The sequence below is a fragment of the Phyllopteryx taeniolatus genome, chromosome 6 (genome assembly GCF_024500385.1).
Source record: "Phyllopteryx taeniolatus isolate TA_2022b chromosome 6, UOR_Ptae_1.2, whole genome shotgun sequence".
In the NCBI taxonomy this organism is placed as follows: Eukaryota; Metazoa; Chordata; class Actinopteri; order Syngnathiformes; family Syngnathidae; genus Phyllopteryx; species Phyllopteryx taeniolatus.
In genome coordinates, this window is record NC_084507.1 from 27,088,615 (window position 1) to 27,109,941 (window position 21,327).

General features: G+C 40.9%; 3 protein-coding genes across 4 annotated transcripts; all 3 read right to left on the reverse strand.

Moving 5' to 3' along the window:
• Positions 1 to 1,982: 1,982 nt before the first annotated feature.
• hoxa10b (homeobox A10b) lies at positions 1,983 to 6,882 on the reverse strand. The gene is made up of 4 exons (XM_061777734.1): positions 5,925 to 6,882; positions 4,279 to 4,404; positions 3,130 to 4,145; positions 1,983 to 2,325 (listed from the first exon to the last, which is right to left on the reverse strand). The coding sequence occupies exons 3-4, from the start codon at positions 3,842 to 3,844 to the stop codon at positions 2,051 to 2,053; spliced, it is 990 nt and encodes a 329-aa protein (XP_061633718.1). The 5' UTR covers positions 3,845 to 4,145; positions 4,279 to 4,404; positions 5,925 to 6,882; the 3' UTR covers positions 1,983 to 2,050.
• A 240-nt stretch (positions 6,883 to 7,122) lies between these two features.
• Positions 7,123 to 9,822, reverse strand: hoxa11b (homeobox A11b). The gene is made up of 2 exons (XM_061777791.1): positions 8,981 to 9,822; positions 7,123 to 7,624 (listed from the first exon to the last, which is right to left on the reverse strand). The coding sequence occupies exons 1-2, from the start codon at positions 9,549 to 9,551 to the stop codon at positions 7,392 to 7,394; spliced, it is 804 nt and encodes a 267-aa protein (XP_061633775.1). The 5' UTR covers positions 9,552 to 9,822; the 3' UTR covers positions 7,123 to 7,391.
• Positions 9,823 to 16,718: 6,896 nt separating this feature from the next.
• hoxa13b (homeobox A13b) lies at positions 16,719 to 19,681 on the reverse strand. Of its 2 annotated transcripts, none has more exons than XM_061776621.1 (2): positions 18,840 to 19,681; positions 16,719 to 17,064 (listed from the first exon to the last, which is right to left on the reverse strand). In XM_061776621.1, the coding sequence occupies exons 1-2, from the start codon at positions 19,471 to 19,473 to the stop codon at positions 16,823 to 16,825; spliced, it is 876 nt and encodes a 291-aa protein (XP_061632605.1). In that variant the 5' UTR covers positions 19,474 to 19,681; the 3' UTR covers positions 16,719 to 16,822. The 2 variants fall into 2 exon arrangements, with proteins under 2 accessions (XP_061632605.1, XP_061632604.1); XM_061776620.1 differs by having other exon boundaries at positions 16,719 to 17,061; positions 18,840 to 19,591.
• Between the last annotated feature and the right edge of the window lie 1,646 nt (positions 19,682 to 21,327).

Below are 21,327 nucleotides of genomic sequence, written 5' to 3' on the forward strand. Positions count from 1 at the left end.
AGGATCGCTTTTACGCACAACAATAAAACATAATACGGCGCTTGTGGGAGTAATGCGTTTTATTTGCTTGCTGCCAAATTATTGATAAGTACAGTGGCTAATGAATAGAAAGTCACTTTTTGCACGATACGCGGCGAGTTTTTACTGAGGTAATCAAGGCAGTTTCCTGTTGTGGGACAAAAGTTCATATATAGCCCAACAACATGAGACTACCTAAACCACTCCACAGCCCACGCTCTCCTCTTCTTCGTAGGGGGGCGGGGGAATAAAATAAAATAAAATAAAATAAAATACATTGCAACATTGTGGCCTGCATTGCAGGGAATTACGACAGATGCACTTAACATTGGGAATTAGATGCACAAGCAACAATCAGACATCGAGAATTCAAATGCATTTTATTATTGGCGTGATTGCGGTAACTATTAAATATGCATTTTGTGTGCCGTTGTATGCATGGTTTGCGTGTTACGATCTTAGAATCGTGTTTTTGGGAGTATGTCACAGATGCGTTTTAGCATGAGGAATTGCAATTTTTTTTTTTTTTTTTTTTTTTTTGTCATCGGGAGATAATCATAACATAAGCCTTTAATCATTTTAGTCGTTGGGAAATAAAATGCATTTGAGCACTGAGTCATTTGGACTTACTATAAAATATGTATTTGAACATGGAGACACTGGGAGTCATGATGCATTTTAACATTATGATAATTAAAGACGGATTTTAACATTCTATATGTTGGGAGTTAACCTAACATGTATATGCATTTGAATATTGTGTCATTTGGGAATTAAAATGCATTTTAACACACACTGGGAGTTACCGCAATCAGATGTATCTTAACATATAGAATCTAGGAATTATGATCAAATATGGATTTGAACGTTTTTGTCATTGGGAGTTACTATTCTCTAACATTGGAAATTAAAATGCATTTGACCATATTTTTGGAGTAACTATAACAGAAACGTTTGGCTTGTGCCGTGAAGTAGGAATTCGTGATAAAAGACACATTTGAACATTTTCGTCACTGGGAGTTAACAGCTGTGCTCATAAGTTTACAAACCCTGGCGAGAATTTCTCAAATGTGTACCACTATTCAAAGAAAACATGAGTGATCAAGCAAAAACATGCTTTTATTATTTAAAAAAAAAAATTCTGAATCAAATTTCTAATTCCAATACAAAGGCAGCAAAATCATTCAACAAAACATAGCAATGAAGAAAATAATGAGATAGCCCTCCTTCAGTCATCAGTCACGTATTTCCCAGCCCCCCCCCCCAAAAAAATTTTGTTTTCAATATTTAACAAATATTATGAAAATTATGAAAACTTTTGAGCACAGCCGTAATATAAAAGATGGAGTGTGTCACTACGATTTTAAAATACATTTTAACATCATGCCATACATTCAAATAATAATAATAATGTGTCATTAGCAATGAAAATGCATTTTAACATTGTGCAATGAGGAATTACGATATGAAGTGCGGTTTATTGTCATGCTAATAATAATAAAAAAAAAGATGCATTTATTGGGAAATGTGCAATATTAATCGGCGTGTATTGATACAGCGTGTATTTTGTCAAAGAAGTAAAGAGTTGGCATTTGTAAGGATTGTTGTTTTTTTTTTATTATGATGATGATGATGATGATGATGATGATGATGATGATGATGATGATGATGATGCTGATGATGACCAGCAAAAGTGTGCAAATACTCTGACTCAAATCTCTTACTAACACCGACTGGGTATAATTCTGCATGCACATAGCAACGCTTTCACTATACATTATGTACATTGCGGTCACATTGGTGAACATTGCAAACACAACGGTTACAAATGTCATTGATATAAATACACATCCACGACGATGAAAAGCGGAAATCATAACATTTAATAAGTTAGCCTTGGATAGAGGGGGCCCGGCGGGTCGGGTGTGGGGGTGGAGGGGCGGGATGGGGGGGGGGGGGGGGGGGGGGGTTCCTGTCGATTCTCCCTGCAGTCCGGTGGGATGAAGATGCGTTCGCGTCCGCCTCGCAAGTCTCAGGAGAAAGCGAAGTTTCCGGACAGCTCCCGGATCCTGTTCTCCCGGCTCATTTTTTTCAGTTTCATCCTCCTGTTCTGGAACCAGATTTTCACTTGCCTGTCGGTGAGGTGCACGCTGCGGCTGATCTCCAGGCGCCGCTCCCTGGTCAGGTACATGTTGAAGAGGAACTCCTTCTCCAGCTCCAGAGTCTGGTGCTTGGTGTACGGGCAACGCTTCTTCCGGCCGCTTTTGGCCGTCAGCCAGTTTGCCGGACCCTCCGCTTTGCCAGCATCTGCAACACCCACCCCCAGCCCCGCCACACCCACCCAAAATAAACAAACAAATAAATAAATGCATACATAAAAAAAAGGCCAACAGGTGTGAACGACTCGGAACATATGCAAATATGTACAAGACGTCATTTTGGAAATGGAAAGACGCGTCCATCCAATGCAATTGTGCTCTCGTTTTCAATATCCTCCAACATATGTTTTCCCTTTAGCCTTGACGTTGATGTGAAATGTTACATGAAGTACATATTTCGCGAATGATACTACATTGCGCGCACGCTACTGATGATTGCACGTTTTCACTATATTCCCGTACATGACGATCCATTCATTTGCTGGAAAGGAACAACAGATCCAAAGCATAAAATCATCCAAAATCCATGCACTGACAAGTGCTGTTTGTTTGACTACTAAACTTTGTGCTGAACACTTCCCCATGCATGCAAATTCGTCTGTTATTAAGACATAAAACACAAAAGCTTCTGCACGTATGCTGTGCTGGAAGCACTCCCAGGCAAGCCACAAGACCAAATGTGATACAATAGGACTTTGTATCTGTTTGTCTGTCTTGTGGGTGTTCCAAAAAAAAAAAACAAAAAAAAAGATGTGACTAGTTTGGATGCAGCTGCAGCACAAAAAAAAAAAAAAACAGTAAGATTGATGCACAATGCGTGTAATATTCACAATGTGGTAATTGTGCCATTGTTGTTCTTTTATAGCAGAATTCGTTTTCTAATGACCACTGTTTTGCACTCTTTCTATTCGTACATGCAAATAAATGACGCAGACGTGTGGCGATTGTGCACCTTTTGCGGGCTTTTCTTCACACTCGTCCGCAGCCTCCGGGGACGACGAGCCGTCATCGGTGGACAGCCGGCCGTCCTCCTCTCTGGCCGGGGCGACGCGGGGCTCCGAGGCCGGCGCCGCCTCGCGGCTCTCCCGCGGCCCGCAGGAAGCGGCGGGCGCACGGGGGGATCTCTGCGGTGGGAAGTTATGGACGCTCGGCTGGGCTTGGTGGTAGAGCCCGGAGGAGGCGTAGGTCTGCGACAGGCGGAAGTAGCCCGGCACGGGCACGGTGCCGCCGCCGGTGAGCGGACACGACGCCCCGGGGAAGGCGCCGTCCTCCACCGCGGCTCCTTTGGGGCATTTGTTGGACTCGTAGAGGCAGTAGGCGTTCTCCTCCTTGACGGCGGCGGAGAAGGAGCACTGCTGGCTCGCGTGCTGCTGCTCCACCCTGCACGGGCGAGACGCCTCCAGCCACGTCTCCATCCCGGGAGCGTAGGGCGCGGAAGCCGGGACCCCGCTCGGCGCGCTCCCCTCGCCGCGCTTGGCGATGCCGGCGAAGCCTCCGGGGAGTCCGTAGGAGTATTCCGGCGGCAGATACACGCCGTTGCTGTGGTAATAAGAGCCCGCATCGCCCCTGACGTTGATAAGCGAGTCCACGAAAAAGGGATTGGCAGCCTGGTTGTTGGGACATGTCATGGCTGTGCTCGGCTGGAGATCGCCCTTTCTGCCCGACATTGCTTGGGCAAAACATTGCTGAATAATTAGGAATAGTCGCCGCAGCGCGCAGCCAATTACAAGAGCAGGCGGGCTGCAGGCTCCTCCCCGGCCAGCCCAGCCCAGCCGAGCCGAGCCGAGCCGAGCCGAGCCGAGCCGAGCCGAGCCGAGCTTCTCTGTCGTATATTTTGTTATAAGGTTAAGTCAAGAAAAGTGCACCAAAAAAAAAATGTACATTGGATTGTGGGTAAAATATCATGATTTGAATAAGGGGATCTTGAACCGTGAACACATCGTCTGAACTGAAGCTGCTGCTGAAAAGCTGCAAAAAAACAAACAAACAAATAAAAAGGTCATGCGTTGCTTTATGGCCGCTTTTACAGCATTGTTTAAAAAAAAAAAAAAAAAAAAAAAAAAAAAAAGGAGCAGTAAAGGTGCATGACGGTGAATCATACTTGCAAAAGGTCCTCGGTGCCTTCCACAGGGGAGGACCTTTGACCTCCTTTTTGGCCTTCAACTTCTCTTCGTGGAAGAAAATCGACTTGTCCACGCGCAACAGTTCCTCACGTGTGTGTAAAATGCTGCAGTCGCATTGACAAGTCAACGAAAACATTTAGTGCGTGGACGCACATCAAACGGACTAAAAAACAACATTGATATATGTTTAAAATATTGACATTTGCCTCACTTCAACGTTATGTTATATAAATAAATAAATAAATAAATATATATATATATATATATATATATATATATATATATATATATACATATATAAAATATTTCGTTTTAACAAAGATATTATCACCCTCTTAAACATCATCAAGGAATTATGACACATAATTGTCTCAAAAAGTTCTCCCAACTTCCGTTTGCCTTTTGTGATTGACTCTTTTTTAAAAAAAAAAATTTTAGTTTCTTTTATAGTTAGTTAACGTTATTCGTACATTTGTATTTTGTATGACAGAATTTTAATTAATCCGTGATTTTTGAAGGGCAGACAGTCACAGTAAATTGTGGATTTCAAACTATGAACACAACTTTCTTCAATTTAATTCGATTTGTGTGCACGAGTTAGGGAAAACGCCCCGATTCCAACTAAATGTGGTTTTGGTTGGTTTTAATTTTATATTAAAAAAAAAAAAAAAAAAAATGCTAATCATGATGTTGATTTTGTTCATTCATACTGGATTCTATTCTATAACGATTTATATTTAGTAGTTTGCATCGTTTTTAGGTGACAACAAAACTTATATTGAAAATATGAAACAAAACAAAACAAAACAAAAACGTTTAAATATAGTTGTGCTCATCAATTTACATATCCCGGCAGAATTTGAGCAATTTTGTGGAAAATATGACTGAAGGGCGACCATCTCCTTATTTCCTTTATGTTTTGTTTAATTATAGTGCATTTCTGAATGGCCTTAGTTCAAATCGAATACAAATAAAAACACAATAAATGTGTTTTGCCTGAAGTTTTCCTTCAAGATTACAAGTACACATCTTAAAACTTCCACCAGCACAACTCTATTTAAACCAAATATGTGCAGTTGCACATATTTAATCATTATTATTATTATTATTATTATTATTATTATTATTTACCGGGAGCTGTTAAGGTGTCATGTATGATGGATGATAAGCTTTTGATTTTTATCACCAACATTTTGCTCTTTTTGCATCATTACACGTCTGTTAGTGGATTTGCCTTGAGTTACCCTACAAAATAAATGTCAACAGACACAGGCAATAATAACAATAATAATAATAACAATATCATGTGATCACATAAAAATCAACACTACGAATCCAATTCAGTATTTACAAGTGTTGCGGTTGAGAAGTGAAAAATTGGATGTCGTTGACAAGGCCATAACATTTTTTTTTTTTTTTTTTTTTTTTTGCACAATCTCGAGTCACAATCTGCATGCTGCAATCAGCTCAATACTGCTTTGATTGCTTGATAACATTATCGGCAAGGATGACTGCCTCCATTGTGTTTTTCCAAACACACGCACACACACACACACACACACACACACACACAATATATATATATATATTTTTGCAATGAGCAGTCATGAGATCGTGTTCTTACCTGAAGGCGTCAACGCCCGAGTCTTTAATCTGAAAGAATCAAACGGCATTGACATTGATCGGTGGAGCGCCCTCCGGTGGCCGACAACGGAAAGGCCTTGCCACTGCGCCACAACACGAGCAACAAGACAGGGGGGAAAAATGCAGAATATTCCTGCAAAAAAAAACAAACAAAAAAAAAAAAAAAAGAAAGAAAAAAGAAAAAGCCTGTTGTGCTGATGCTGCAGCAAGAGGAGCCCGTCGCCTTCGGTGTTGCGGCACCTCTTGTTTCGCAGGCCTCCTTGCAGTCGCAGTTAATAACCTTGGTTCTCAGACGCTTTATTGCACTCCACTCCAAATGCTCCAGACGAGTCCGCCTTTTTTTTTTTTTTTTTTTTTTTTTTTTTTTTTTCTTTTTTATGGCCAAGTTACTGGAGCAACTGGGAGGATGTGCAGCAATCAAAGCGGAATTCCTGGGAGTCTCACAGGATGGACGGTATAAGGAAGCCATATTACCTTATGGCAGGCTATTCAAGCTCTTTTTTTTAGAAACCTGATTCTGAGGGAAAGCCTAATTTTTACATCTTTAAATGTAGATTTTCTTTTTTTTGGGGGGGGGGGGGGGAATAAATCGTTTGAGGAATCTGTGCACAGGTAGTGTTTTGCTGAATAAACAGAAATCAGAGCATGAGAAAGACATTTCGCATATTTAGATGGTAACTTCCAAATTACACAAAACAGACTATTTATCACTAAAACGTGGGGATTTTTTTTCTTTTTTTCTTTTTTTCCTTTTCTATCCGCTAACAGGCATGCTAGGTCAGAAATCAGCTTGCAGGAAACGACCGAGCTCTTTGTAACGGATATCAAATTAAAAGATGCAGCAGATCCTGTTACACAAGCTCGAGAGAGAAGCATTTTGCATACGTGCTGCAATATAAAACAAAAATAAGGGGGTTAGTTTCATTGCGGGGATTTTGGGGAAGGGGGTGGGTGGGATTATATATAGTATATATATATATATATATATATATATATATATATCAAGGAGATGTTCAATATGACTGAATGTCATCTACAACAGCAGCAGCCTAAAACACATGAGAACAGCACATACAAAAAAATCACTTCCAGTCATTTCACAATATGCAATATATATATATATATATATATATATATATATATATATATATATATATATTTATATAGATAGATAGATAGAGAGAGAGAGATATAGAGATATATACTGTATTTGCACAATAGAATATTAAAAGAACGAATAAAACAATTCCAGTCCGTGCGTGCGCGTAAATGTGAGCATACAAATTGGGGGATGAACATAAGAGCATTTTTTTTGTCACAATAATAATAATAATAATAATAATAATAATAATAATAAGAGAGAGCGAGGATGGGACGTTTAATGAGAAACTGTTTGGACTTTTGAAGAGTTTCCATCGGAGTCGTGCAGGTGTTTGGCGTCCATGTTTTATAGCAGGGGGTTGCTGGTGTAGTACTGTAAACGGTCTCTGTTGAGTTTCTTCTCCTTCATCCTCCTGTTCTGAAACCAGATTTTCACCTGTCGGTCAGTCAAGTTGAGCATCCGGGAAAGCTGCAGCCGCTTCTCCTTGTTGATGTAAACGCTGAAGAAGAACTCCCTCTCCAGCTCCCTGATTTGATATTTGGAGTACGGGCATCTTTTCTTGCGCGTCTTCTGGACACCTGATCGTGGCGATAAAAGAAGAAAGTTCCGTTGGATATTCGCAGGGCCGAGATGTGAGGATTGTGTCGCAAACACTGACGTGGTGAATTAAAAACAACAACAAAAAATCATATAATAATCACTTTCAAATCATCGCTTTTAGAAGCATAGTAGTATCAAGTGCAGCTTTTTTCTTTCTTTTTTGAAATTTTTATAGTCCGCTTTAGGTTTCACAGTGTTGCATGTATATCAGTCCGCATGGTGGTGAGGCCAGCTGCGGATGAAACCACAGTCGATGTGTACACATATTGCTCATGAAATTATAAACAGAGGTTTAAAAATTGGATTAAACGCCTCGCTGGCTTTTCGAAATGGTTGCGATGGGGCAAAGTGGTCGAGTTTGAACGGTGATTCCCTTGCGTAAGTAGCTAATTAACAGCCACAAAAGACTTTCAAAAGTTTGAATTTGAAAGACTATCGAGCGAGGCTGCGAGTAAAAGTAAATATTTGAGTTTATTTGGCAGTTAACTGGATGTTTAAGCGCTTTATTTGTATATAAAAGAGACTTTTTTTTTTATTGTTGAGAATGTGCTACAAAAAAAACAAACAGATCACTTTGCGTATTATGTCCAGCGAAACCCAATGTTTAAGTTGTTTAGTAATATTTAGAAAGTTTTTATTGCTGACCATCACCGTAGAAATAAGTGCGATTTGCATATTTAGCGTTAAAGCTCTTGTTTTGGTGTTGGTCGGTAACATTAAATAAATACCAAAATGTCAGATAAACACGAGGAAAGCGGCGATTTGCACGCATTTGATGCGCAAGAATTCGAAAAGTAGAACGTTTACAAGTTGTTGACAATCAAAGCTGTGGAAAGGGCGTGAAAAGTGGTAAACGTTTCAGTTATTCTTCCAGGCGATAAAAGACTGAGAATGTGAGTAAGTGCCTTTCAAATGGTTGATAATGATACGCAAAAAAAAAAAAAAATAATTATTATTATTGGCTAAGTGAGTCACTCTTTATGTTAATGTTTATTAATATGTAGACGTGAGGTGGATAATGTGAATTTGTGCATTTTGTGTGCCGCGAAAATAGCTGACCGAAGGAGCTACGAGTATCGAACGAGCGGAAAAGTAGCTTGACTTGAAACTGCTCACGGCCAATTTCAAGCCCAAGCACGTGATCTTGTCGTTTATACTTTTTTTCGTGTGTGTGTGTGTGTGTGTGTGTGTTTGTGTGTGCGTGTGTGCGTGTGTGCGTGCTTGTCGGGGTCCTCCATAAACGTTAAGAGTGTATAAAACGAGCAAATAAAATGTTGTCTTTTATAAGAGGGGGAGTGAGCGAGAGTGACACGGCGGGCCGGCCCGGTACTCACCGCCGCCCTTCGCGCTCCCGTCCTCGCCGAGGCCCGGCGACGACTTGGGGCTGCAGCTCTCCGCCGTGTCCGAGCCCGGAGCTCGAGGAGCCGGAGCGGGGCCGCTCCTCGCCGCGCCCGGCCTGCCCTGGCTCAGCGTGGCTCCGTGCTCCTGGCCGCCGTAGGTCGAGTCGAAGAATTGGTCGAAAGCCTGCGGCAAGACGCCGTTCCTGGACGCGCCGCCGTGCGCGAAGCCTCCCGGCGCGGTCGTCGTCGAGGAGCCGGAGGGCGAGACGACTTTCCCCGGCGCGTCCGCCCCGCGGGGGGTCGGGCCGGTCCAGCCGTCGTCGGCGTAGCAGTGCGGGAGACCCCCCCTTCCGTGGTGCCACTTGGCCGAGCCGTCCACGGCGTAGTCCCTGAACGCCACATCCCTGACGGACGGAACCTGAGGAAGAGCCGACGACTGGTACGAGTACGCCACCGGGCAGGAGGGCTGACCCTGGGCCAGGTAGTGCGGGAGAGCCGCGAAGTCCGCCCCGGGGACGTAGTAGGTGCAGCTGGGTAGATACATATTGGAAGGATCAAAATCCATATTGTCGCCGTCCTTCAGCGCGGGCGCATCCTCGCATCGTCGCCGAGCGAGTGAGCTGCAGCGACTGAGCCGCGCGGGACCTCCCGAGCTGACGCGCGCGAGTGAGATCCAGGTCTAGCCCCGGAGCGGCCCATGTGACCGCTGCTGGCACCACATGACACGCGTGCGCCTCGACGGGCCCCGCGTGCGTGCGCGTGTGAGTCAGCGGCTCTCCCTCGGCTACGAAGTCAAACCTTTGGCTGCGCGGCTGCAGGAAAAAAATACACCACGACGACGAAGAGGAGGAGGAGGAGGAGGAGGAGGAGGAGGAGGAGGAAGAGGAGGAGGAGGAATATCGACGCAACATGTTTTGGAATCGAGCGCTTGCGCATTCCCCCCCCCCCCCCCCACCTTCTCTCCTCATTCCAGCCGCTCTCGCGTACATCAACTTATTGTTGCAAGAACCCAAACGACAAGCGAAGTTTGCCGTTTGGAGTCACGTGCTACGTCAATCGCTCTCATCGACGTTCATGATTTTTTTTTTTTTTTTTTAGTATTATTTTTTTTTTTAAATAAATTGAATCATATTAACAAAAAAAAAAAACAACAACTCCAATTTAAAACCGAAACATTGATGAATATATATAAACAAATATATTTAAAAAATAAATAGTCTTTGTTAACTTACTGTAATAATATCAATAAAACTATGCTACAAATGCGTAGATTGTGGTCACATAAACCGCAAAGGTTCACGGAAACTGCACCATTTTTCTTCGTTAATTTTCTCCCCCCCCCCCCCCACCCCCCGCCCTTATTTCCTCAAAACGCTAAAAAACGACTTGCTATGAGACGAACGTTTTTGCAGGTCGTTAACTGCATGATTACGACAAAAAAAACAACAACAACAATTTTCATTTTTTGACCGTCAATGCAAGCGCGCGCGTGCAAACCGTTATGTTTATGTAAATGTAAACTCAATGCAAAAAAAAAAAAAAAAAAAAAAACTTTTGATCATTGTGTGATTTTTGACAGTGACGTCAGGATCAATTGGGCCTATGGCGACACAAATATTGACATTTTGACTGTCGAAGTTACAGTTCACAAGGCCTGACTGGAGAATTTACTTAGCACGTGCAAAAGAAACAATTAGACCGATTTCAAAACAACTCTGGAGTATTAATGATGTTAAATACATATATTGACATACATTTACGGGAATTTGCTTGGAAACAATTGGGGATCCTATGCAAAACATAAGTACTCTTGTATATTAAGGGTCAATAAATGTTGGTAAATTGGCTATTATTAATTTGTTAACACGTCATTAATAGTTACAGCGATGTGCTGTAAAAGAGAACTAAAACGTGGCACTACCCTTTACCTGCCACACACTCAGCCTACACCACACAATTTATGACGCATGATTAATGGTTTGGAAAACTCCATACCATCATTTATAAAACAATTCATAGCGTCGCATGGGCTTATTGTAAAGTGGTCCCCAACCTTCTCTTCTATGTGTGTCTATAATAAAAGGGTTTTAGGCTTGAAACCAAGGGAACGTTGAAGGATCGCATTTTATTTTATACCACAAATAATACTAGAATTGCAAATAATACTATCGCTGGTTAAGATGGGTAAGCCTGTATATACCCAGTGACGACCCTGTCACTTTGGATTAATATTATTTGCTATTAAAAAGCTTATCAACATCAAATACCTTATCTTTTTTTTTTTTGACCCTGTCAAATTGTCAAAAGGACAATTGTAAAACAGGTGCAGCACCCGACCCCCCGTCCCCCTTAAAATAAAAAATAAAAAAAAACTCAAGTGGGTCCGTCGTGTAATGCGAGACCCTATGCCAAAAATAAATCAAATCAGAAATGTCAAAAAGATCTCTACGATGGCGATGGAAATGGAAATGAAGTCGTTCACAAACAATTTTGTCGTAATAATAATAACAATTATGACATATCATATCGCATATGAATTCTAGAGCACAGCTGTTAGAAATGATGTGTATAATAAAGATCATATACCACACTATAAATCAGAAAGTGATAAAAAACAGTAATAGCAAAAAAATAAACTTATTTCAAAACAAACTCCTGCAGCGTCTCTCCAGTGTCGATGTAGTTATTCATTAAGCAAAAGATACTTTATTGAATATGATATTTGTACAAATGATTATTTTCTTCAGTTTGTTTTTATTATTGTATTTGACTTTTTTTTTTTTTTTTTGCAGGTATCCCTGTATGTTGGATGGAAATAACAGAAACTTCCAACTGCTCGAACTAAATGTTAAGATTTCCACAATGTTAACAAGTTCAAAAGATGGCACTTATGACTGAAACTGTTTCGTGTTCATTATCACATATGCATAGCCCCCCCCCCCCAGCATTTATAGGGTCTCATTTTTAGCAACAAATTGATGGATAACTTGTTAAAATTCCAAGTTAAAGGTCATGAAAAACAATTAAAAGTGACCAGCATATATTTGAGTGCGCAACTATGGAGCCATGAATACTTAAGAAAAGAGAGTTTGGTAGCAAAAAATGCATTTTGCATCAACAACACTGAGGAAAAATGACTTCTTTTTCTCCTTTTCTGTTGTCTTCAAAAGCATTCGGTAAGAAAGATGAAAATGTATATGACCTATTGACGTAAATCATTTCCGGGCTTTCTGAGACCACATGAAATGAAGTGGCAGGCCAGATCTGGCCCGCAGGCCTGGAGTTTGACACCAGGGGAGGATGCAAGATCGGGATAGTGTTTGATAAAAACACAAACAGATTTTGCACCGGAAACGTTATTTATTTTGCAGTTATCATTGTATTTGGAAGGTTTAATGTTTATAACATTACTTGTATAACACTGAATGAAACAAGTTTATTTGATGTTGACGTTTAGATATGCGGTGATGGAGTTACATGGGGTCTCCTCAGTTTACCGCAGAAACACGACACTGACGTAAACCTGAATTTTGACGCGAGTCGGAACACACCGATCACTAACCTACGCTAAATGCAGTCGAAAAGTCCTAATTACAGTCAGGATTTCTATTCAAAAAACATTTCTATGGCTCGTAATTATAAAATAATCACATGAAAAAACAGTTCTAAAAACAAGAGCACAATTTCATACCTTTACTGGCGTGTTAAAACTGGAAGCGGCTCAAAAATATCAGAACCCATTTTCCCACCTGCGTTTGGCAGATTTTTTTAATGGTCTGATGAACATTTCCAAATGGTAAATAGTAAATGGAGTGCACTTATATAGCGCTATGTGCACACCCTCACGGTGCCCGAAGCGCTTTACAGAGGCTCACATTCACCCATTCACGCTCACATACACAAGTGGGCAGCTGCTGCTAAGGCCCACTGGGACCAATTTAGGGGTCAGTGTCAAAGGTGGGATTGGAACCCCTGGTGCTTTTGTGTTTTAACTTCTATAAAAAGTGGGTCACTGGACGACCTGCTCTACCAATTGAACCACAGCAGACAGTAGTAGGATAAAAACCCTTCAAGCTTCTGCTGGAATCAGCACTAAAGATGCCGGGAAAATCCTACTAGAACATCAGAACTTGAATGTTTTATTTTTTTTTTTTATTAACTTTAAATGGTGTGTGCTTAATCCCATTTAACATGTTTGAACGTCATTGGTCTATTCCGAAAACAGCCACGTCCGCAGTTCCGAGAGGGTGTGCGCACTTTTGCAACAACATTATCTCTCTGGTTTATTTGTACTTCTCCTCTTGAAAAAAAATTTCTTTTCCAATTGAGTTGTTGATGGAAAATGTTCCCATTTGAATGAATCCTGGTCTCATTTTTTTTCTTTTTAATTTTGTATAGGAAAAACCTTTGAACGGGGGTGTGTAGACTTTTTATATCCACTGTATGCGCACTTTACTCCACTTCATATGGCAAAAAAAAGTCAATGGTTTTGGACAGAAAAGCGGGAAAGATGGCAAAGGCTTCAGAGAACTCCCAAAGGATGCACACACCTTCGTGATCACACTTTCTACAAGTATATAAATATATTAATATACGCATGTTGGAGCTTATTTTTCCCTTTCCCCTTTTTTCTCCCCGCCAAATGTTCCGATGCTGACCCGGCCTGAAGAACACGTCAAACCTAAACGGCATGTGGTGTTTTTCCAGCTCGAGAGTCCAACCCCACCCGCGCTCGATGCATTTTTCTCTGGCTTGGACGAAAGAACGAAATAAGCGAAGCCCGAAAGGTGAGGTTACCGTGGCAACGGGGGGGAAAACAGAAGTACACATGTCTCGTTACGCTTCCAACCTCTTAAATTTAATGTTAATACTCCCCAATTTGTAGCCACTTCAAAGCTGCGTTGACATCTTTTCTGCTAACATGATGTGGTATGCTTTGGGTCGGCTGCTGACTTTTAAGACGCTTAAAGATAATCACTTCTATTTATGAATCGTGTGTCATTGTTTTGATTTGAAATATGTTAGAGAACATATTCGCATTGATTTGATTTATTTGAAATGATTTTCTATTTTGGATGCCCTCGCCATTTTTCTTCTGGTTGCTGATGTAAAGGTGCTAATAATGTATTTACATGAAGTTTTTAAGATTATACTCGATGATTTTGATTCTTTTAATGATACATAATTGTTGTGATGCTCTAGTCCGATAAATGTGCATGTCAATATCGCTCTATACCTGCATTTGTCTGTAACTGTAATTTATTTCCAAAAGTGGCCACACGTCTCCTCCACTGTAGACATTTATTATTATTTTTTTTTTATGTACTGTATAATTTACTGCTCACACTGCTCAGCTTGAGTCATTTCATTCACACTGAAACCATATTTTGATTTTTCCTACAGTTCCAGCTTCCAGAGTGGCACGGCGCTGGTGGCGTGTTTGGCCCATACCGAAAGAGGTTTTCAAATAAATATTTTTGGGTGAACCAGACGCTCATAATGTGTGTTATTGCATGAATCCCAGGCACTTTCACTGGGATGGGAGTCATAATAATTAAAAAATAAAAAATAAATACACATAAAGTTAAAAAAAAACATGTCTGCTGTGAAGTAGAAGCCGCACTTCCCTCCCGGCTTTGCAGTTAAGATGATTGACCAAAAGCAACAGGCAAATAATTCTACTTGCTGTGCGGACACTGAACTTCACACTCCATGTCACGAATTCACTTTGGCCAAGGAAAGACGACAAGGAAGCAAGTCGGTTATTGCACGATTGCTGATTTTGCATCAGCCTCAGTTTGTATTTCAAGTCAACGGAGGACAGAAACATAAACATATGCCTTCATAGAACTCAAATTAGAGGGGAAAGAATCTAGTTTAGAGAATTGCTGCTTTTTTTTTAATTGAGAAAATGAAAAAGCATGTATTCTTTTGGAGAGAAAAAAAAATACTTTAAAATCCTTGAGAGTGTGTGTGATTCAAATTGGAATTGGACTTTATATTGTAGTATAACTACAATAGCTCCCTTTCTAGGGGCTGCAATTGATTGAGCACACGCTAGTTGAAAATAGCATCAATTCAATTGCTGTGTAAGTTCGAGTTGAGCAGCGTTCAAAAAATCGGCGACGCGTTTCTACATGAGCACGTGATGAAAACCTCTTGAGTTAAGTTGAATTTCATACTTCGAACTGTGGCACTCAGGCCTCGATGAGTCGGTTTTGATTTGGCAAAAGAAAAACAAAAAATGTGCGAAAAAACTCCATGGCAACCGATACACACACACACACACCTCTTCCCCAGCTCTTACACTTGGTTGCCGAACCATTAGGGGGCGCTATGACGCCAAATAAGAGACTGCAGACGCAGTATGACGTATGCAGTCAAGCTGGATGTCTGGAGCTTGATAAATAAAAAACTAAAAACTGTACAAAGACACTTTAACAGAACAGGGTGATTTAATTATGCAAATATGACAAACAATATCTGTCCGTTTTGCTTCAAGACGTTAAAGTAAAAAAAGTATACTTATACTTTAAGTTGATGATACATGACATTTGATTACTATAATAAGATGATTTAATAGGGGAGAATATAATAGTATTGTGTGGGAATTGTGTCTTTAGTCTGTCAGTCAGTAAGATTCCATCTTTAGCATTTAAAGACATTTATTAGAAGGTCAAAAAATATCTAAGAACTTACCTTGCACAAGTCTGTCAAATGCTGAACCTATAGGGGGAAAAGACACCAGTGAATACAAATGAAACTAAACTCTTCCGAATAAATCCTAAATACTCATAAAAATAACATGGACGACATTAATAGTTCAAGAAAAAACAAATGCTCATAACACTTGAGAAAGTAATGCAATGCTCGCTGCGATTGCAGAAGCTGTACTTGCAGACTTTGTGCACTAGATGGCTACAAACTCTAAATAGCCTCAACAAAGGCAAGATTTGTAGAAAAAAGAAGAAGAAGAAAGAAAAAAAAAAAAGAGGCAATTGGCGACTATTATGTAACATCGGTCAGCAAAATCCGATCAGTAATCATTTTCAAAGTAACGTACATGTAATAAAACACAAGCTTTTAAAGCGGCTCGGAAACATTTATTAACATTCTTGTTTGGCTATGCTCCAAAAATATTTACAATTTTAAATACGTTACACAGTTAATACTCATCTCCTTCTGCTTTTTTTTTTTTTTTTTTTTTTTAATCTCCTGAAATCACATTTCCTAACACACAGGATAAATATGCACAGTGACGACCACCTCAATATCAGACGCGTTATGTTTCTTACAAACTATTAAAAATGTCAAATTTGGATTTAATGGTTGAAATTAAAAAAAAAAAAAAAGTAAAAATATGAATGAGTTTTTTTTTTAAATGGGGTGTCCTGGGCACACGTCACGCAATTCTAAAAACAAAATAAAACCTCAGAGGAAATATATAATCAGTTTGTTGCATTATATTTGTTCCTGAATGTATTAGTAGTTGGGAGTTTTGCCTTCTTGTGAAAATGAATAAAGACGTCTAATGAAGACGAACACGCGTGGGAGGCGGCGTGTGCGTGGAGGTTTATCACACACACTTGTCGCAAACACTTCCGACCTTCTGTCATCGCGCCGCGTGGACTGCTTCCAATTAAAACTCGAGGAGGGAGAGGATTTATAAAAAAAAATAATAATAATAATAATAATAATAAAGCGGTGAAAGGAGGCACTCTGGCGACAAAAGTGAAGGTAATAAATTATAGCAGAGTTTATTTGTGATCAAGGCACATCTGTGTCCATTTTTTTTTGGTCTTTCCCCCTCCCCAAAAACAAACTATAGACGATGAGCTAACAGGAGCTCTTGAATTTATTGACGATTTTCTTCTCCTTTACGCGTCGGTTTTGAAACCAGATGGTGACTTGTCTCTCCGTCAGGTTGGTGTGCGCCGAAATCCTCCTCCGCTTGTCCTTGCTGATGAACTTATTGGTGGCGTACTCGCGTTCCAGTTCTTTCAGCTGCGCCTTGGTGTAGGGGACGCGCTTCTTCCTGCCGCGGCGCACGTGGCTGTCCACGGCGCACGTGTTGTCTGCTGTTTTTTTTTTTTTTGGGGTGGGGGGGGGGGGGGGGGGGGGGGTTGGGGGGGGGGGGTAGAGTGGGAAGCAACGTGTTAGTTAGTTTCACCCCTTCACGCGCACTCAAGTGACCGAAACGCAATAAATAAAATAAAAAAATGCAGTGCGTTTCTTTTGCATGATTGGATATAAAGGAATCAATCTGATTAATTGCAAAAAAACAAAAAACAAAATAAAAAAATAAAACTGCAATTTGCCTGGTGCGTTGCTATTGCGTAAAAAAAAAAAAGTAGACTGATAAAAGCCAAAGTGCAATATAAATATTAAATTTCAAAACAAATCAAAATAAGAACTCTTTTCGATGGTGGAAATTAACGCACCAAATCAAAAAGGGCATTTTATTGTGGGAAAAAATATGTAATTGACTTTTTTCTTTAACAAAAAAAAAAGAAATAAAATACATTATATACATATATATATATATATATATATATATATTACAAAATAAGGGAAAAAAAATTTCAATATTGTTATTGGTACGTTATCCATTTAGTGGGGCTCCAGGTTGAATTGAATGATTTTTCTTTACTGCACTGGAAAAAAACAAAACAAAAAAAAGTACATCGGTTGCGCAACTAAAATGTGGTAAACTCCAAATGATACATGCTCGAATTAAGTCAATGTCTATAATAAATCATTATTATAAAGAACCTACTATGGTAGGGTTGTTTTATACTGTTTCATAAAATATATAGTTATCTCTACAGTCTATCTAGCGACATTTAATTCAAATCTGTACATCGGTTGCACATGATTAAAACGTTTTGACGTATATTGTTGTACTTATCGGAGAAGAGAGAAAATGATGTCAGTTTACCACATTTTAATTGTGTGCAACCGGTGTACATAAATGTTTTTTAAACTATCTTGGCACGTTAGGGCGTAGCAAAAGGCAATTTTCACGATAGTAAAATTATCCTTATTATCATTAAGTTCATCGTGATCATTCATTATTATTATTGTTCATTTTTCGTACGACTGAAGGATGAAAATATTTCAAAAATATTTTAAAGGAAAAAAACGTGTTTGGCACAGACGCCATTCTACATTTAATATTTTTTCTTCACTACTGTTTTTACTACTGTGCAAGGAAAATATTTTATAACACAAAGGAAAAAAAATATATGTTGGTGCGTCATCATTGATGGCATTTTGTTCGGTGGTGGAAAAAAAAGAAACATTTAACTGATTAGTTCCTACCCGTTTTGTTTTGTTGTTATGGTGTTGAACAATGATTTTTGTTGTCCATTATACGTTGGCGTGTTTAATAAAGATGGCGTTTTATGTGGACGAAAATCTTTGTCTTGTTAAAGTGAATTGGACGAAAACTCAAAAATGGTATTTCTTTGCAATTGTCGTGCATTATTGTACGTGGGAAAGATGACATTTGATTTGAGGCGAGGTAAAAATAAGAGAATTACACGAAATTGGGCAAAGTAAACAAATGAACGCTCCTCTCTTTTTCCTCAATTGTTGCACAATTTTGTGACATGCAAAGCACTATCGTACACGTCTTCAAATTGTCCTATTTTTGAATTACCGTGCAAGCACAACTGGTGTACAACATGGCTCCTCCGGTTTTTCCAATTTGTCAACCAAACCCTGACGTCTGTATTGCTGGCATTACAAAACATAACCATCGTCCAAGAAATCCTGGACGACGAAGAAAGCGTTTGAAATGCACTGCATCCATGGCTTGGAAGTGTGGAGGTGAAAAGGTGTTGGCTCTCACCTTGCAAGGGGGACTTCCACAGCGCGTTGGCCTGAGGCTGCTCCTTGGCGCAGTACACTTGGCCCGCCGCACTCCAGCCGTTGCCGGTGATGGACCACGGCTGGTAGGGCTCCACGGGCAAGAGGGGGTCGTGTCTGGGATCGGGGGGCGCACTCAGCGCGGGCACCACGGGCACGTCCAGGTAGCCGGCCTGGTAGGGAGCCGGGGAGTAGCCCTGGTAAAAGGCGAACTCCTTGGCCCGGCCGCAGAACTCGTCACCGGGCAGCGACGAGTCCTGCGCGTACTTGTCCCCGTAGGAGGCGGCTTGCGCGCAGGCCTTGACGCCGCCGTGGGACACCGGCCTGCACGGGTAGTAGCCGCCGCCGAAGTATCCGTACGGGAGGGACGCGTTGGGCGAGCTCTGCGTGGCCGAACACGGGCTGCACTGCTTGCCCGGCTCCCCGATGCCGCTGGCCGGCGCGTCGGCGCTGGCGTAGGCCGCGCTGCTCGGAGCCAGCGAGGCGGGATGCGCCAGCAGATTCCTGCACTGGTTGGGCGCCAAGTTCCCCCCGGGGAACGCCGGCGCGTCTTGCATGTTCTTGCCGAACATCAGCGGCTCGGCCCAGTGCGAGTGCAGCAGCAATGACGCGGTCATAGCATGTCCCGACACGTGCGCGCGTGCGGCTCTTTTTCCTCCAACCCCCCGCGACCGAATGCACCGAGACAGGGACTCTCTGGCAGGGGAACCGTGCCCGCACGGAACCGTCGCGAGGTTATTGGCCCGGGCCAAACACGTGATATGCAAAGGAGATGATAAAGTTCCGCGCAGGAGATCACCAAGCGCATCAGCCCCTCGTACCCGCACAAACAACAACAAACGACTGATTGAGTTTGTATCCGTCAAACAGCGATTAAAGGTTTTACTATGCTAATCCAAACAATATGAGACTAAATTATGAAATATGGACGCATGGGTGCACATGCTCCTAAAGCTTCAAAGCCTTCTTAAAACACTTAATGAGTCCAAGGTGCAGCTTTTTTTTTTTTTTTTTTTTTTTTAACCCCTTTTAAAAACCGTCAAAGCAGCTTTTACACAGAAGTCCACCAACGTTCTTCCTTTGGATGATTTCAAGGCCAACTAAATACAAAACAATTTGCTGCAGTGTCGTCGGGGGGAGAGCAGACAGCACGCGGCTGGAGTCCAAGGTCAAGTTGAAAGACAAAAGAGCCCCAAACACAATGAAATAGCAAAAGCAAAGCGAAGCTTCTTCACACAGAAACACGCACAAAACACCCATCAATCGGCATTTACTTCATTGGAGACCACAACAACAAAAAGCAGCATTCAACACCAATGAAATGCTCAAAGTGACAGCAAGAGCACAGACGTGGCGCCGGAAACCTCTAAACAGCATTGAAAAGCAGAATAACATTGCAGGAAACGTTCAATAACGTTTCCCATGCATGCCTTTTTTTTTCGGTCGTTGCTACATGCTACAGTTTCAGCAAGTGATAGAAGTCAACCTAAATCTGAGGCCCTTTAACATTCATTTTGAAAATAGATGTTCTCACCTTTTGGAGGCTGTAAATTTTTATGAGCCAAGTTCATAGCTTGTACAGGCAAGTGTAACTATATTTCAGGGGGATAACCTTAGATTTAATATTGCTTGAAGGATTACTTGAAAATATGTCAACATTTGTTACACTGAAATCAAATACATTAACCCAATTAACAAAGAGTTTTTATCCATTAGCTGCATGTGTGAAATGAAGATTTTTTTTCCAATAGCCTATATTTATACATGTTTAAAAAGGTTAAAAGAAAAATGGTAAAACACATCATATGCCCAAACCTTTCCCCCCTGAATGCACTATATTCATCTTTTGTTTATTAAACATGCAATCAAATAGGCCAAGTTATTAGTTCAACATATTCAAAGGAAAAAAAAAAAACAGCCTACATCTCAGCTACTGCAGTTTATCCGGCATATTTCTGTACTACTGACTGAATAACTCTTTGGTATCAAATGTTACGATGACTGGATGTTATTAACTGTACAGTGCAAAAGACTTGGGCGCCCATACGATTTGTTTTGCAGCATACACCTCCACCAATGCTGACAGTGGAAAGAATTAGGAGTTTTGTATTTGGTTTTGTTTGTTAGCTAGGAGGCTACTTCCTGGCTCATGGAGAATGATGACCAGACAGGGGTTTACATTATTTAATTTTGACGAGTGAATTTGGATTTTAATTTGCCAGTAGTGAAAACGTGATATTTGACTACTAAACAGCAACTTGATATGTAAGCTGATGTGACAAATATCAATAAGCATGAAAGAACCATTTTGAGCATAAACAGGTGCGCGTTGGCGTGACAGCTTGCATGCAGGCCTGATAGCGAAGTAGTGCTGTGTTTGCAGTACCTATCAAGCAGATGACAACACAGCTCTCAGCCTGCAGTGCTTAATGGAGTTTTTATGGGCTTGTCTTGTGATCGCACGACCTGTG

Excerpts from the sequence above, each read along its gene's own strand:
- hoxa10b (XM_061777734.1), bottom strand. The coding sequence starts at position 3,844 with ATGTCGGGCAGAAAGGGCGATCTCCAGCCGAGCACAGCCATGACATGT. Across the intron at positions 2,326-3,129 it reads TGAAGAAAAGCCCGCAAAAG|ATGCTGGCAAAGCGGAGGGT; the intron begins GTGCACAATCGC and ends TGGGTGTTGCAG.
- hoxa11b (XM_061777791.1), bottom strand. The coding sequence starts at position 9,551 with ATGGATTTTGATCCTTCCAATATGTATCTACCCAGCTGCACCTACTAC. Across the intron at positions 7,625-8,980 it reads CGGGAGCGCGAAGGGCGGCG|GTGTCCAGAAGACGCGCAAG; the intron begins GTGAGTACCGGG and ends CGCCACGATCAG.
- hoxa13b (XM_061776621.1), bottom strand. The coding sequence starts at position 19,473 with ATGACCGCGTCATTGCTGCTGCACTCGCACTGGGCCGAGCCGCTGATG. Across the intron at positions 17,065-18,839 it reads GTGGAAGTCCCCCTTGCAAG|CAGACAACACGTGCGCCGTG; the intron begins GTGAGAGCCAAC and ends AAAAAAAAACAG.